General features: G+C 45.2%; 1 protein-coding gene across 1 annotated transcript in view; it reads left to right on the plus strand.

Moving 5' to 3' along the window:
* Positions 1-13,261, plus strand: part of Fndc3b (fibronectin type III domain containing 3B) — a 301,266-nt gene that overhangs the window by 206,333 nt on the left and 81,672 nt on the right. The window contains 4 exon segments of the mRNA XM_038347774.2: positions 3,267-3,418; positions 6,609-6,668; positions 12,362-12,449; positions 12,451-12,501. Coding sequence (XP_038203702.1) covers positions 3,267-3,418; positions 6,609-6,668; positions 12,362-12,449; positions 12,451-12,501 — 351 coding nt within the window.

Consider the following 13,261-nt stretch of genomic DNA (forward strand, 5'->3'; position numbering starts at 1 on the left):
TGCTAGGAAGCGTGAACTTTGAAGGGTGTGAATTTATGAATGAGTGTTTGGTATCTGAAACACTGGCTTTCACCAGACTATTCCGAGGTGTGCAGTTTACACCACCAATCCTAGTGTCAGTGTCACTACCCACCTGGTTCAAGGAATGGTGCAAGGCCATCACTTACAACCTAAGCAGATGGCTCCCAGACCAGGCAGCCTCCTTTTTTAATGGAAGCTGAAGCTTTCATAGTGAAAAGCACCTTTGAAATTAAAATTATGTAAAATAACCAATAGCTCAGGATTACTCATGCAGATGTGTGGGAGAATTCAGCATATGCCCTGGTCTACATGGGGAACTGTCTGAAAAGCTAATCTAAGAAACCAGCTAACAAGAGATCAATGTCCCAGCAGTGAAATGGCCACAGAAGACAGAACATGTAGCCAGAGCACACCGAGCGCACAGACTGTCCTGCTCTGTCCCCGTCTTCTGCAGCCCTGTCCACCCCAGAGCACACTGAGTGCACAGAGTATCCTGCTCTATCCCCATGTTCTGCAGCTCGTGTACCCCGGAGCACACTGAATGCACAGACTGTCCTGTGGAGATGGTGTGGCAGGGCTGCATCCCACCACCCGGCTAGCTTTACACCCGAAATAATTACACACAAATTGTATTCTTTTAAACACTGCTTGGCCCATTAGTTTCAGCCTCTTATTGGCTAATTCTCACATCTTGACTAACCCATATTTAGTAATCTGTGTAGCACCATGAGGTGGTGGCTTACCAGGAGAGATCTTAACCTGCATCCGACTCAGAGAGGAGAGTCATGGCGTCTGCCTGAAGCGTCTGCCTGACTCAGCTTTCTTTCTCCCACAATTCTGTTCTGTCTACTCCGCCTACCTAATTTTCTGTCCTATTAAAGGGCCAAGGAAGTTTCTTTATTAACCAATGAAATTAACACATAGACAAATGACACTCCTCCATCAGTCCTGCACTGTCCCCTATCTACCCCAGAGCACACAGAGTGCACAGACTGACCTGCTCTGTCCCCTATCTACCCCAGAGCACACTGAGTGCACAGACCGTCCTGCTCTGTCCCCCGTGTTCTTGTGTTATCTACTTGTCTTGTTGCTGTGACAAAGTGTCTGAGAAAGGCAGCATGAGGGAGGAAGAGTTCACAATGGCTCACACTTTGAAGTACTATAGCCCATCAAGGTGGCAGGCGCATGAGGCAGCTGGTTGTGGTGCATTCCCAGTTGGAAAGCAGGGGCGAAGACTGCTGCTACTCAGCTCATATCCCCCTTTTTATCCAGCCTGGGACCTGGGCCAGTTGGATTGGTGCCGTCCACATTCAGGGAGGTCGTCCCCCCCACCTTGATGAACCTGATCTCAATAATCCCTCCATAAGCAAACAGAGGCATGCTTGTTCCTTTGTAGAGCCTATCTTAATTACACACTCCTCGGACTTGTGAGCCCGAAACGTCCTGATCATCTCTGTCCAGAGCTCCTCACAAGGACACTGTGACAACTCGTGCAGAAATAAAGGCAGTGTTTGACCTGGGGTTAGAAGTTACAAAGCCTAGGGCAGCAGAAGAGACCAAAGCTAAGTCTGGGGCAGGAGAATGCCTTGGAGGGTATGGATGGTCAGTCTGCAGACCAGAGGGCAGAGTGGTTCCTGGTCCCACATTCTGGCTCGTTAGACAGTATAGTTGAGTGGAAGGCTGACAGCAGGACGGCTGTGGTCAGGAGCCCCAGCTGGAGACTGGTCCTTTGATGATCTCTCCCGTGTCCAAGGAGATGCTACACATCGGCCTGTCTGGCATACTGCCTCTATTGGAGACTAAATGTAGCCGGGTGGTAGTGGCGCCTACTTTTAATCTCTGCACTTGGGAGGCAGAGGCAGGTGGATCTCTTTAAGTTCAAGGCCAGCCTGATCTACAGAGTGAGTTTTAGGACAGCCAGGGGTGTTACACAGAGAAACCCTCCCTCAAAACAAAACGAAAATAACAAAGAAACTGGATGTGCCATATTCTCTCTGATTTAGCTTTTACTCAGCAAACATTTGTTTTGCAGCCACTGCTCATCAATGACTATAACTTGGTTTGTGCCCTTAGGGGGCGCTAGAGTCCCCGGGTTGCGGATGTGGTTAGTAGTGGTAGCAGCCCAAAGTGGGTTCCCTAGAATGCAGGTGTGGTACTGAGTGGAGCATGTCAGAGACTTTGCGGCTAGTTGGTGGCAGAGAGGTGAAGTTCTCCTGGGATCTCGAAGCTGCATGGGAATCTAGCTAATGTGCCACGGTGTCACGTCTGTACAGGACAGAGGTTACACAGAAGGAATGTCTGCTGAAACTGAAGTAGGTAGCAGAGAGAAAAGCTGTGCTCAACATTTGTCTCCTTATCGTTGGTGCTTTCAAATTGTTTTGAGTATATAGATTTCCAGAATTTGTATCAATCAGATAGTGGCAAAAATAGGAGAAAACAATAGGCCTGCATGGTTGTGTGTTCCCGCCCGGAGCTGAAATCATCAGCTTTGAGGTCTCTGTGAACGCTGAGCTTTAGCATTGAACTGAATCTCACTCCTTTGTTCATCCTAACGAGTTGTCCAGAGCAGGGCCCACAGTGTAACAAATAGTCCTTAGAAATTAAAGTTTAAAAGTCTGTTGTTAGATTTGTATTAAAGAATTAAGCCTTGCATATTAGGTAGAAGGCACTAAACAGAGTCGTATGATAGTTGTTTGGGAAGATGACTTGGAGCCTGGGATAGAAGGGGTGCTGAGGCCAGGCAGGGAAGGCAGCCAAGGCTAGACTTGTTCTAAACTGAGCAGATTGGAGCAGAGTGTCCAGTGATGCCCGAGGCCAGCCTGGAACTAGATCAAACCGAGCAGTGGTGAGAGGAGACTGGGAATCCATAGGACCTCAGGGTCTCGGCCGGGCCAGTGTTACCTCCACAGGGTAGGTCAACTCCCAGCCAAGCGTGAAGGCTTCTAGAATATATTTGTTTGCCTTGAAGTTGTCAGGCACTGGAGACCTGAGTGTGCGTCAGACTTCGTGAGCCTGCACATTGAAGATGGTGCTGCAGGAACTGAGTGTCCTTGGCCCTCAGGCCTTTGACAAAAGAGCAACAGATAAGACTTTCATTAAAATTAAAGTCGTGGTTAACTTTTGTGTTGCTGTTATTGATAACAAAGCCATAACTCAAGGCAGCTGCTCTTGAGCGAGTAGAATGCATGTAGAATGTATGTAGAATACATGTAGATGCTTTAACCCACACCTCCTTCTCTTTGCAGGTGTCTAACATCCAGGCACGAGCAGTTGTGCTTTCCTGGGCACCTCCTGTCGGACTGTCCTGTGGACCCCATGGTGGCCTTTCCTTCCCTTACAGCTATGAGGTCGCCTTATCAGACAAAGGGCGAGATGGAAAATACAAGATCATTTACAGGTATTATATGTTTCCATGCGGGTTTCTTCACTACTAAATTGCATCATCGAAAAAGAAAAAATAGGAAATTTAGACTATACAAATGTCCTTTTAAGTCAATAATTTTAAACATTGGTAATGACATGGCTGAGGGGATAGCTCACTGGCAGAGAACTCGCCTACCATGCTTGAGGCCCTGGGTTCAACTCTCAGTACTGGAAAGAGGGATGATAATTATAATGTTAGGAATTAATTAATTTTGTCCAAGTAATTATTAATCAGAAATTAGTATTATAGGGCTATTGGTGAAATAAATTTATAGTACTATTGACAATATAGTATTAATAAAAATTTTCTACCAAGGTCTGTCAGGACAGAAAGTGACTAAATTTTTCAGTTACTACATTAAGTGGCTATAAAGTGAATTATGTTAGAGCCAATTCTTTTTCTAGGCCTGTGTCTTAGTTAGGGTTTCTCTTTCTGTAAAGAGACACCATGACCATGGCAACTCTTATAAAGGAAAACATTTAATTGAGGTGGTGTCTTACAGTTCAGAGGTTCAGTCCATTATCATCATAGCGGGGAGCATGGCAGCATGCAGACAGGCATGGTGCTGGCTACATCTAGATCAGAAGGCAGTAGGAAGTGGACTGTCACACTGGGCAGTATCTTGAGCATGTAAGACCTCAAAGCCCACCTCCAACAAAGACCACACCTGTTCCAACAAAGCCATAACTCCTAATAGTGCCACTCACTCCCTGTGAGCTTATGGGGGCCAGTTGCATTCAAACTACCACAGCCTGTTTTTTGAAAACTACAATGTTTTCATTTCCATTTTGCCCTGGCTTTTACCCTCTATACTGCACTGAAGGTTACTCTAGAACATGTCGTTACGAGGCTTTATTAAATGGTCCTGCGTTGACTTTACCCCCTGTTTTAAGGAGCCCCAAATGTGGGGTTGATCTGGTGACTTGTAGCTGTTTTCTCAGTGTCATGGAAAGGTTAGGGTCGAATCCTTTCTCCTTCGTAGAGCTCATGTTTGCAGAGCAAGAAGTCAGAAGAAGGTCAGGTTTGTCTGAGCTCCTTGTTGAACCTCCCTGTGGGTGGTCCCAGTGAGCTGTGCCCAGCAGTGTAACTCACGAATCGCACGTGTGTCTCGGACAGAAGCCTTCTTCCTTTTCAGTTCTCATCCCATCAGTGCCATGCAGCCTTCATGGTGTGCTGCCCAGATGAGCCAACTTGTGGACTAGAAAGGAGAAAAAGAGAAGAAAAGAACCATGCTTTGCTGACCTTTTCTCTTGCCTCCCACTCTTCTGTTTGGTTTCTTCCTTGGTCCCTGCTGTGTCCCCTGACTTTCCCGCACCTGCTCTCACCCTGGCATCATCTGACCTCTTCCCTGTAGAGCCACACCAGAGGCCATGGGTGGCATCACTCCTTTGCAAGAACACTCTAGAGATTGTTCTCTTTGCTTGGAATAAAACCTCACTTATGTGCTCTGGCTCTGAATCATTTTATTTCGTTTTGAGAAGGGATACATTTAGAGACTCAGTGGAAAAACATAGAGCCTCCACATCCTCACTCAGAAATTAGAAGCAGGGAAGGCAGACTTGCTTTATTGCCCAGGCTGGCGAAGAACTCATGTGATCCTCATCCCTCAGCGTCTCCAGGAGCTGGAACTATTGGCATACAGTATGGGTGTACACCGTTGCCCCAGTTGGCTGCATCCTGTTGATTAGAGATGAACACTTGTGCTAGCAGCTGGAGTCACAGGTACACCCAAGAGCCTGGCAGGCGGTACAATGCAGCATGCCTTGCAGTTGGAAGCTTGTCTCTGCTCAAAGGGAGCACTTGCCCCTCAGCTTCAGTTGTCAGGATTTGTTGATTCTTTGGGGATTTTCTCCCCAAGAGATGCTAAAGCTCTCAATGACTGTGTTTTTCTCACATCCACCTAGTCCAGCAGATAACAAGGCATTTTAAGTTGCTATGCAGGTCGAGCTGCAACTGTAGGCTAGGTGTGGTCATAGCTTCTGGCTTGAAACTTAACGGGAGCAGCTTTATTTGAGAAGTCCAGACATTAGGTATAAGAATGATACAGGCAGCTGGTTTCCGCACGCCACTGACCTTTCACCCTCTTACCTTCGCTAGCTGTGTCTTTTTCTCTGTGTGTGTTTGTTCACATGTGTTTCATCCCTCGCAACCCTTTACCACTCAGTGTTTCATGTTTTCTGAGCACAGGATGTTTTTGTAGATACCCATGTTGTAAATATCAGTTTTGTTAATACACGTTGTCCCAGAACTTTCTTCTAACCCATTGTCCTGATCCAATTTTGCCAGCTGACCCTATGAATCTCTTATTTTGAAAACCATGATAGTGATGTATTCCTTCAGGACCGTGTCAGATAATATATTTAGCTGTCTAGTCTATTTTAATGTGCCATTTCATAACTTTAAGGAGTGAAAAATAAGGTATGGACACACACATACTTCAAAAAAATATTAAATCAGTGTTTTGCTGTGTAGTTCCCTTGCCTGTCCTTAAATTTCTGATTATGCTGCCTTAGCATCCTGAGTTCTGGGTTCCAGGTGTGTTCCCACAGCTGGTCTTTTGGCCACAGTTAAACAGAAAACACCTTATTTTGGATGGGTTGTTCCTTTATCACATGGGTTGAGCTCGGTTTCCTCTTTTGGTCACAGAAGTGATTTTTACTTATGTCAGAGAACAAACAGTTTTGGGGACCTGGGATGAACTGCAAGTTCATTGGGGGAGGCTGTGCCGAGAGCATCAGGGTTTCTGCCAGGCTAAGTCTGGGAACCACCTTTGCCAGACAGCTGACGAGTTTTCTTGCAGATCTACCTGTTTGTGTACATATTTGCTTTTATGTCTTTAATATGTCATTAATATGTCATTTATGTCTTTAATATGTCATTAATATGTCATTTATGTCTTTAATATGTCATTAAGACATTTAAAACTTAATCGACTTTGTTATATTTTAGATCTGAGTGGTGTCACTCAAAAGACTGATTTTCAATTAAAAAAAAAAAAAACAACAAAACCTTACAACCACCAGATAAGGTTTGTTTCTGGGTTTTGGTGAATGCGAACTTAGCAGCACTTAAGCTTCTGTTGACTAATAACCGTGAAACCCAGTCCCAAAGCTACTGTGCCTTTGAGACCAGTATTAAACTAACAAATACTTTGTTGTTGCAGTGGAGAAGAATTGGAATGTAACCTGAAAGATCTCAGGCCTGCCACAGATTACCACGTGAGGTGAGTTAGGACCCAGCCCTGGAAGTAGCTGCGGAGCCCAGGGCGCCACCATACCTCCCATGCCCTTCTGAAAGCTGGTGTTGAATGCCTCCTCCCTCGTGGGGGTGGGGCCAGAGCCATGGCTCCTCCCTCGTGGGAGTTTGTTCACTTTCTGTACACAGGCATAGCAGCTTTGAGGACCCAGCGCTGCTTCTGCTGTTTTGTTTGTTGTTTGGAGGGAGGGCCTCTGTAGCCAGGGATGACCTGAACTTCTGCTCTTCCAGCCTCCGCTTCCCAAGTGCTGGGATTGCAGGTGTGAGCCACGATGCCCAGTTTACACAGTGCCCCCTCTTTCCAGTTCTTACTATTACAGTTTCCATTGAGACCTACAGAAATCTTGGCACATCAGTATTTTGTTCCTAAATTATGTGCTGAAGTTACTTGTAGACTTTCTTGTTACTGTGTCTTTAATGATGAAACTTCCTGGAGTTAATGTGCGGACTCCATCACTGCCTGCTCTTCTAAAGGTCCTGAGTTTAATTCCCAGCAACCACATGGTAGCTTCCGACCATCTGTAATGAGATCTGGTGCCCTCTTGAGGACCTGGTCAGTCGTCCTCATCAACTTAGACCATGAAACCCAATACAGACAAGTACAACAGAACTGCCATATATGGGCTGCCCATGCCTGCTTCAGCATTGCCAGGGCATAGATTTCATTCAGTTTCAGTGTGCAGAATAATGGGCCTCGTTGTGATATTTTCGTTTATCCTTGCACTTTGTCCATTCTGTTCCCATCTCTCCTCACTGGCTCTCGTCCTCTGCCTCAGGTTTCCTGTGATTTTGCTTCTTGGTTTTATCCTTCCCAAGATTGTCTGCTGTCTCTGCGCATAGTGCTTTTCCTCGCTTTCAGCTCTCTCACCCTGCGTGAGGACTGAGAGGCTACAGGAAGCTTGTTTTTTTTTTTTTTGGTTTTTTGAGACAGGGTTTCCCTGTAGTTTCTAGAGCCTGTCCTGGAACTAGCTCTTGTAGACCAGGCTGGCCTCGAACTCAGAGATCCTCCTGCCTCTGCCTCCCGAGTGCTGGGATTAAAGGCGTGCGCCACCACCGCCCGGCTAGCTTGGTTTTTAAGTAGGGAGTTCCTCTCTGGAATCCCAGCACAAACTGCCGCCAATTAGTGGGGTTTCCTGGGACCAGGACATCCTCTAGGCCATGCTGTCAATCATGTGTTGTTTTTATTAGCATTGCCATCTGAACCATGGGCCATGTGGAAAATTATATACAAACTCATTTCAAGTTTAAAAAAGTTTTCTTCTTTCTCATTTTTTATAAACATACATGTGGTATTTCTGCAAATCTGTTCCACCATGATGTTTCTATTACTATTATAATTGAAGCAAAATATCTTTATGTAATGATGCATTGATTTATAAAACTTAGGTCTTTTCTTAAAGTTTTATTAAAATAATAATTTTAATTAACTGATGTAACATTTAAAAAGAATCAATTTATAATTATCAAGGTATAATTAGTGCTTTCATTAGACATATACTAATTTGTTACATGTTTTATATTAAAACATATACCATTAAATTAAGATCTAGTATAGTTTTTGAGGGAATTTGAAGAGAAGGGGAAACAAAAACACTGAGATTATATGTTAAAGTACAAGGAAGAATATCTGGCTTTGTTTTGTTCTGTGGAACGATGTTTCTGTCAGTAAGGGAGATCCTGAAGCACACATTGAACAGCCAGCCACCGCAGCACGTGGTTGCAGTGTCAGTGCTGAGAAGCCTGGTCCCTGGGACTCCCTGCTAGCCTACCCCCCTAATGGGTGAGCCGCAGCCTAGGAGAGACTGGAAGGTAAAAGTAGACAGCATTCCAGAGAAGAGATGCCCAAGCTTGTGCTGCTCTCTATGGAAATACTCACACACATGTGCACCTGCACACACATGTACCTCTACACACGGTATTTTAAAGGAAAGAAGAAAATCATGTAAATACCATTGTAAGTACTCATGCTTGACTACACACACACACACACACACACACACACACACACTTCTGTAAATAAGCATTTAACGATCTACAAACGCATGCTCCAGGCATTGCTCAGAGGAGTGTCTTCATCCTTCAGTTGTCAGGGTTATAGTTAACATGGTGTTAAGATGGTTTGTACTGTGTGAACCTAGTACCCAGACCTTAGAGACTGTCTCTTGAGACGCCTGTGCCGACTGCAGGGCGTGAGCCGCTGTCATTGCTGTCCTTGCCCCCTTTCTTCTGCCTGTGCTTTAATCTATATGAAAGCCTTTAAAAAATATATTCCAGCTTTGTTTCAAAAACAGGAACTACTATTTCTGTCAGTAGTAGCCCCGCCGGGAATTTGAATGACAGAATAGACAGCAAGCCCACGACAAACTCGGCGGCACTCCTCAGTCACCAGTGTAGCAGTGTGCCCAGAAGTGACATAATGGGGTGACAATTCCCAGAAAAAAAATGATGTGCTGAACCATTTCTAAAAACCTAGTTGGTCAGCCCAGAGTGAAGTTATGAAGTAGGTTCTGCTTCTGGGAGACTCTGGCTCTTAGGATGACCCAGACGTGTAAAAAGGAGCTACGAGCCTGTTGGTAAAATTCTTGGAGCACCTGCTTCTTAAGTGTTTGCCTGGTATTGACATGGAACCCTGTGGAACCCCAACACAAATCAGTTAAGCAGGAAAATGTTCTGGTTTGGGGGATTAAGTGCAAAGGAAAATCCAGGTGATTTATTTAACCCGAGAAATTATCCTGTGCTCTAGATCTTCCCGTTACAGGATATTAGGGAAAACATATCAGATTGTTAATCTGTTTAATCTATTTATTTATTTGGGGGAAGGTTGCGCGTGGAGATCAGAGGGCAGCTTGCAGGAATGGGTTCTCGCTATGACATGAGTTCCAGGGCTCAAACTCAGGTCGTCAGGCTTGGCGGCAAGTCCTTTAGCCACTGAGCCATCTTGCTGGCCCCTGGAATATTTAGTATATACATCATTTTCAAAGATTTCACTTTTTCTAGACATCATGGATAAGAATGTAGCAAGCCACTGTTACAGTTATAATTAGTTACTGTTTATTTGTTGAACAGTTTTAATTAATAAGTAATCCTGATGTGGTTAGATAATTTATCAATTTTTACTGTCTACAGCACATTAATAGTATGCTTTAAAATTAACCTCGTTTTTCTTGCTAATCAGCTTGTATGTGTAAAGTCACTCAAGTAAACAGCTGTCCCCTTTTGGAGAGGGGTTTGCTGGAGATTGAGCCCAGGGCACCATACATGCTGAGTGCACACTCTCCCACCAGGGTCCACCCACCGAATTTAGCAGCCGCCCAGTTACAGATGAGCGGCATGGCTTCATGTGGTGCATATAACCACCTCAGACTTTTACTTGTGCCTTCGGGTTCTTTTTCTGCCAAACTCTGTTTTATTGTATATCCTGAAGTCAATATTAGATATTATGTATTTCATTTTAAAATAATGTCACCATCATCACATGCCACTTAAAACACAATAGTGATTCTTAGTATCTTCAAAACTCGAAGATTTCTCATTTTTCCTTAGTTGTCCTAAAAACGAAGGGTTTAATTTCTTTAAAGTTTGTTGTTACGAAAATTCAGATGTAGCCTGAATGTGTTATTTGGTTAGTGGAACTCAAACTTCTTTAACTCCATAGTTTCCTTTAGGTCCTCACGACTGTATTGGGGTCATTTTGTGACCTGTGGAGTGTGCCGTACTCACTTTAGATGACTGAGGTGTCCCTGTTCTCTGAGTTTCCAGGAAGGTGACAGTGACATATAGTTAGATCTACATGTAGATTCATGTTGATGGCCTGTCTTCTTTCCTTATATTTTGTTTGTGCATCTTACTGTACTATAGCAAGACTATAGTCTTACTCTACAGCATAGGCCATAGTCTTGCTATACAGCATAGGCTAGTCTAGAACTCATTTTGTAATTTGTTGGTTTCTATTGATGTGATAAAACATCATGACCAAAAACTACTTTGAAAACAAGGAGTTTATTTCAGCTTTCCACTGTTTTCAGAGAGTGGGTGTCATCCCAGCTATCCTGAAATTTGGTCTTGAACTCAAAAATCTGTCTGTCTCCGCCCCTGGAGTGCTGGGGTTAAAGGCACGCACCACCACACCCTGCCTGAGGTTAAAACTCTTAGGCCACACTGAGGGAAGTCAAGGCAGAAAGTCGAGACAGTAACCTGGAGATGGGGGGAACTGAAGCAGAGGCCATGGAGAAAACACGTCTATAGTTTGCACTCCTGGCTTGCTCAGCCTGTTTTCCTATACCATCTAGGGACCACCTACCCAGGAATGGTACTGCCCACCGTGAACTTTGATTTTTAAGCAATGGGACCCTCCTACAGTAGTCATCAGGCAGGCTAACGTCCCACAGGCTTGTCTGCAAGTCAGTCCGATGATGGGATTTTCTCCACGAGGTTCCCTTTCTTCAGATGACTCTAGCTTGTGTTACATTGACAGAAGACTGACTAGGTTAGTAGCTCAAGGCACCTTGGAACTCAGGGTCATCCCACTTCACCTCCTTCATGCAGGAATCAGGCCTGCACTCTAGTGCTCAGGTGCTGTGACCAGGGATTGGGGATACATAGCATCTGACTGTCTCCTATGTGGTGATCTTCATCTAAATCCTAAACCATAGGTACTGATATTTAAAGACACCAGCTCCCCCCACACACGTATCCTGGTCTAGTCACAACCTTACAACTTGAATTGGATCATTGTGACATAGAGTTTAAGCTTGAACCCCACCATGTCTGTAATGTATTGTTTATTAAAGTCTATCCTGACATGTGGACCTGATCTTGGTGGGTCACTGCAGTCTGGTTTTGTGTTATCCTGGTCATCTTCTACTGTATGCACAGAGGAACCTTTTCTCAGCTGGGCAGGGAGCAGTCTCATAGTTGTTATTATTTCTTTGTCTCATATGCTGTGATGTCCTCCCAGAAGGCAAACAACACAAATACAAGATGGGTTCTTAGATTGCCTTTTAGGATCGGGTCTACATTTGTGCTTAGCATTTTTGCTAAAATCAGGCACATACATTGAATGCTGAGTCAAGTGCTTCAGAGTGCAGAGAGAAAATCATTAGCCTCGGTGCTGTGCGTGGGCATTAAATATGCATGTGGATGGACTGTTCTGGAATGTTGTCTCTGTTGAATTGCAGAGAGGTGCATTTGGCAGTGGCCCACAGGTTTCTCGGGAAACGCGTCCGTATTTGTATTTAGATGTCCACGGTGCTCTGAGTAGTGCTGAGGAGTCTACCCTGTTCTTCCGTGCATTCTCTGCAGCCTATGAACTCTGATCCGACAGCTCCTAGCTAGTGCACTTCTCACCTTTTCTAGACAGCCAGACCACGCCTCTTGACAGTGTATATATGGAAGCCACTTTGGAAGTGAGGCTGCACTCTCTTACAAATAATGTCTTTTCCAGTCAGCAGAGTTACCTCCATTGCAGTGGGGCTGGGTGGGAGCTGGCTGAATGCCGTGCCTAATAAGATGATTGTCCCTGTCCTTACTGACCAGAGCTAGGCAAGGACAGGACACGAGCGCGGTGTGCTCCTGTGTCAGGACTCTGCTCTGCTGTGGAAAGCCCAGGAAGCAGAGCTCTCATGAGTTGACGCTCATTCTGCCTGTCCGCTTCCTTTGCAGGGTTTATGCCATGTACGATTCCGTCAAGGGGTCCTGCTCTGAGCCAGTCAGCTTCACCACCCACAGCTGCGCCCCAGAGAGCCCCTTCCCCCCCCAAGCTGGCCCACAGGAGTAGGAGTTCTCTCACCCTGCAGTGGAAGGTGAGTAAAGTGCCCAGATCGTGCTCAGGCTCGTGGGGCAGCCAGCGGCCGTTCCAGACAGCCCGCTAGCGCGGGGACTCGGGTTCCTGTGTAATCGCCACATGAACCAGTTAGGATGTATCAGAAGTGGACGTTTGCGTGGCAGGCAGAGGCAGAAGAGGTAAAGGAAGGACCTGCAAAATCCAATATGAGCACCTTCTCAGGAACTTGGTAGATCTCCCGGTGCATCCTGGGTGGTATAAATACCTCCGTTTCATCACTCTCCTGCGTGAGTTCATTCCTACAGTCACTTGGAAAGTTCAGCATGCAGTGTGAAGGTTCACAGATAAAGTAGGTTTGAGTTCTTGGAGCTTCTTCCTAGGAAGATATACTTAATAGTTAAAGCTTACCAGAATATATTGTGTTCTATACTCCATTAAGACTTGATTAATTTTCACTAATTAGTCATTAGCTCCATCAGGGTTCCTATTTTTAACAGCCTGAACCATGTAGTAGCTCTCATAACATACAGTGTACTGTCTAAAAATAACCATTGCCTAGCAAGCAATCTTAGGTGTATCGCTTCTCTAAAGTGAACCTGTGCCGTACATCCTCTACAGTCGTTATTTCTCTGTCTTGATATCTTAAAATGTCGTTAGAAACTGTCAGGCGGATGGAGATGATGGAGGGTCACGGTCCAGAGTGTGGAGGGGTGAGAGGTTCCGGGAGAGAGTAGCGAGTGACAGCGGACATGTCACCAGGCTTCTGTGTCCTGGTGTGT

This window comes from Arvicola amphibius, chromosome 11 (genome assembly GCF_903992535.2).
Source record: "Arvicola amphibius chromosome 11, mArvAmp1.2, whole genome shotgun sequence".
Classification (NCBI taxonomy): Eukaryota; Metazoa; Chordata; class Mammalia; order Rodentia; family Cricetidae; genus Arvicola; species Arvicola amphibius.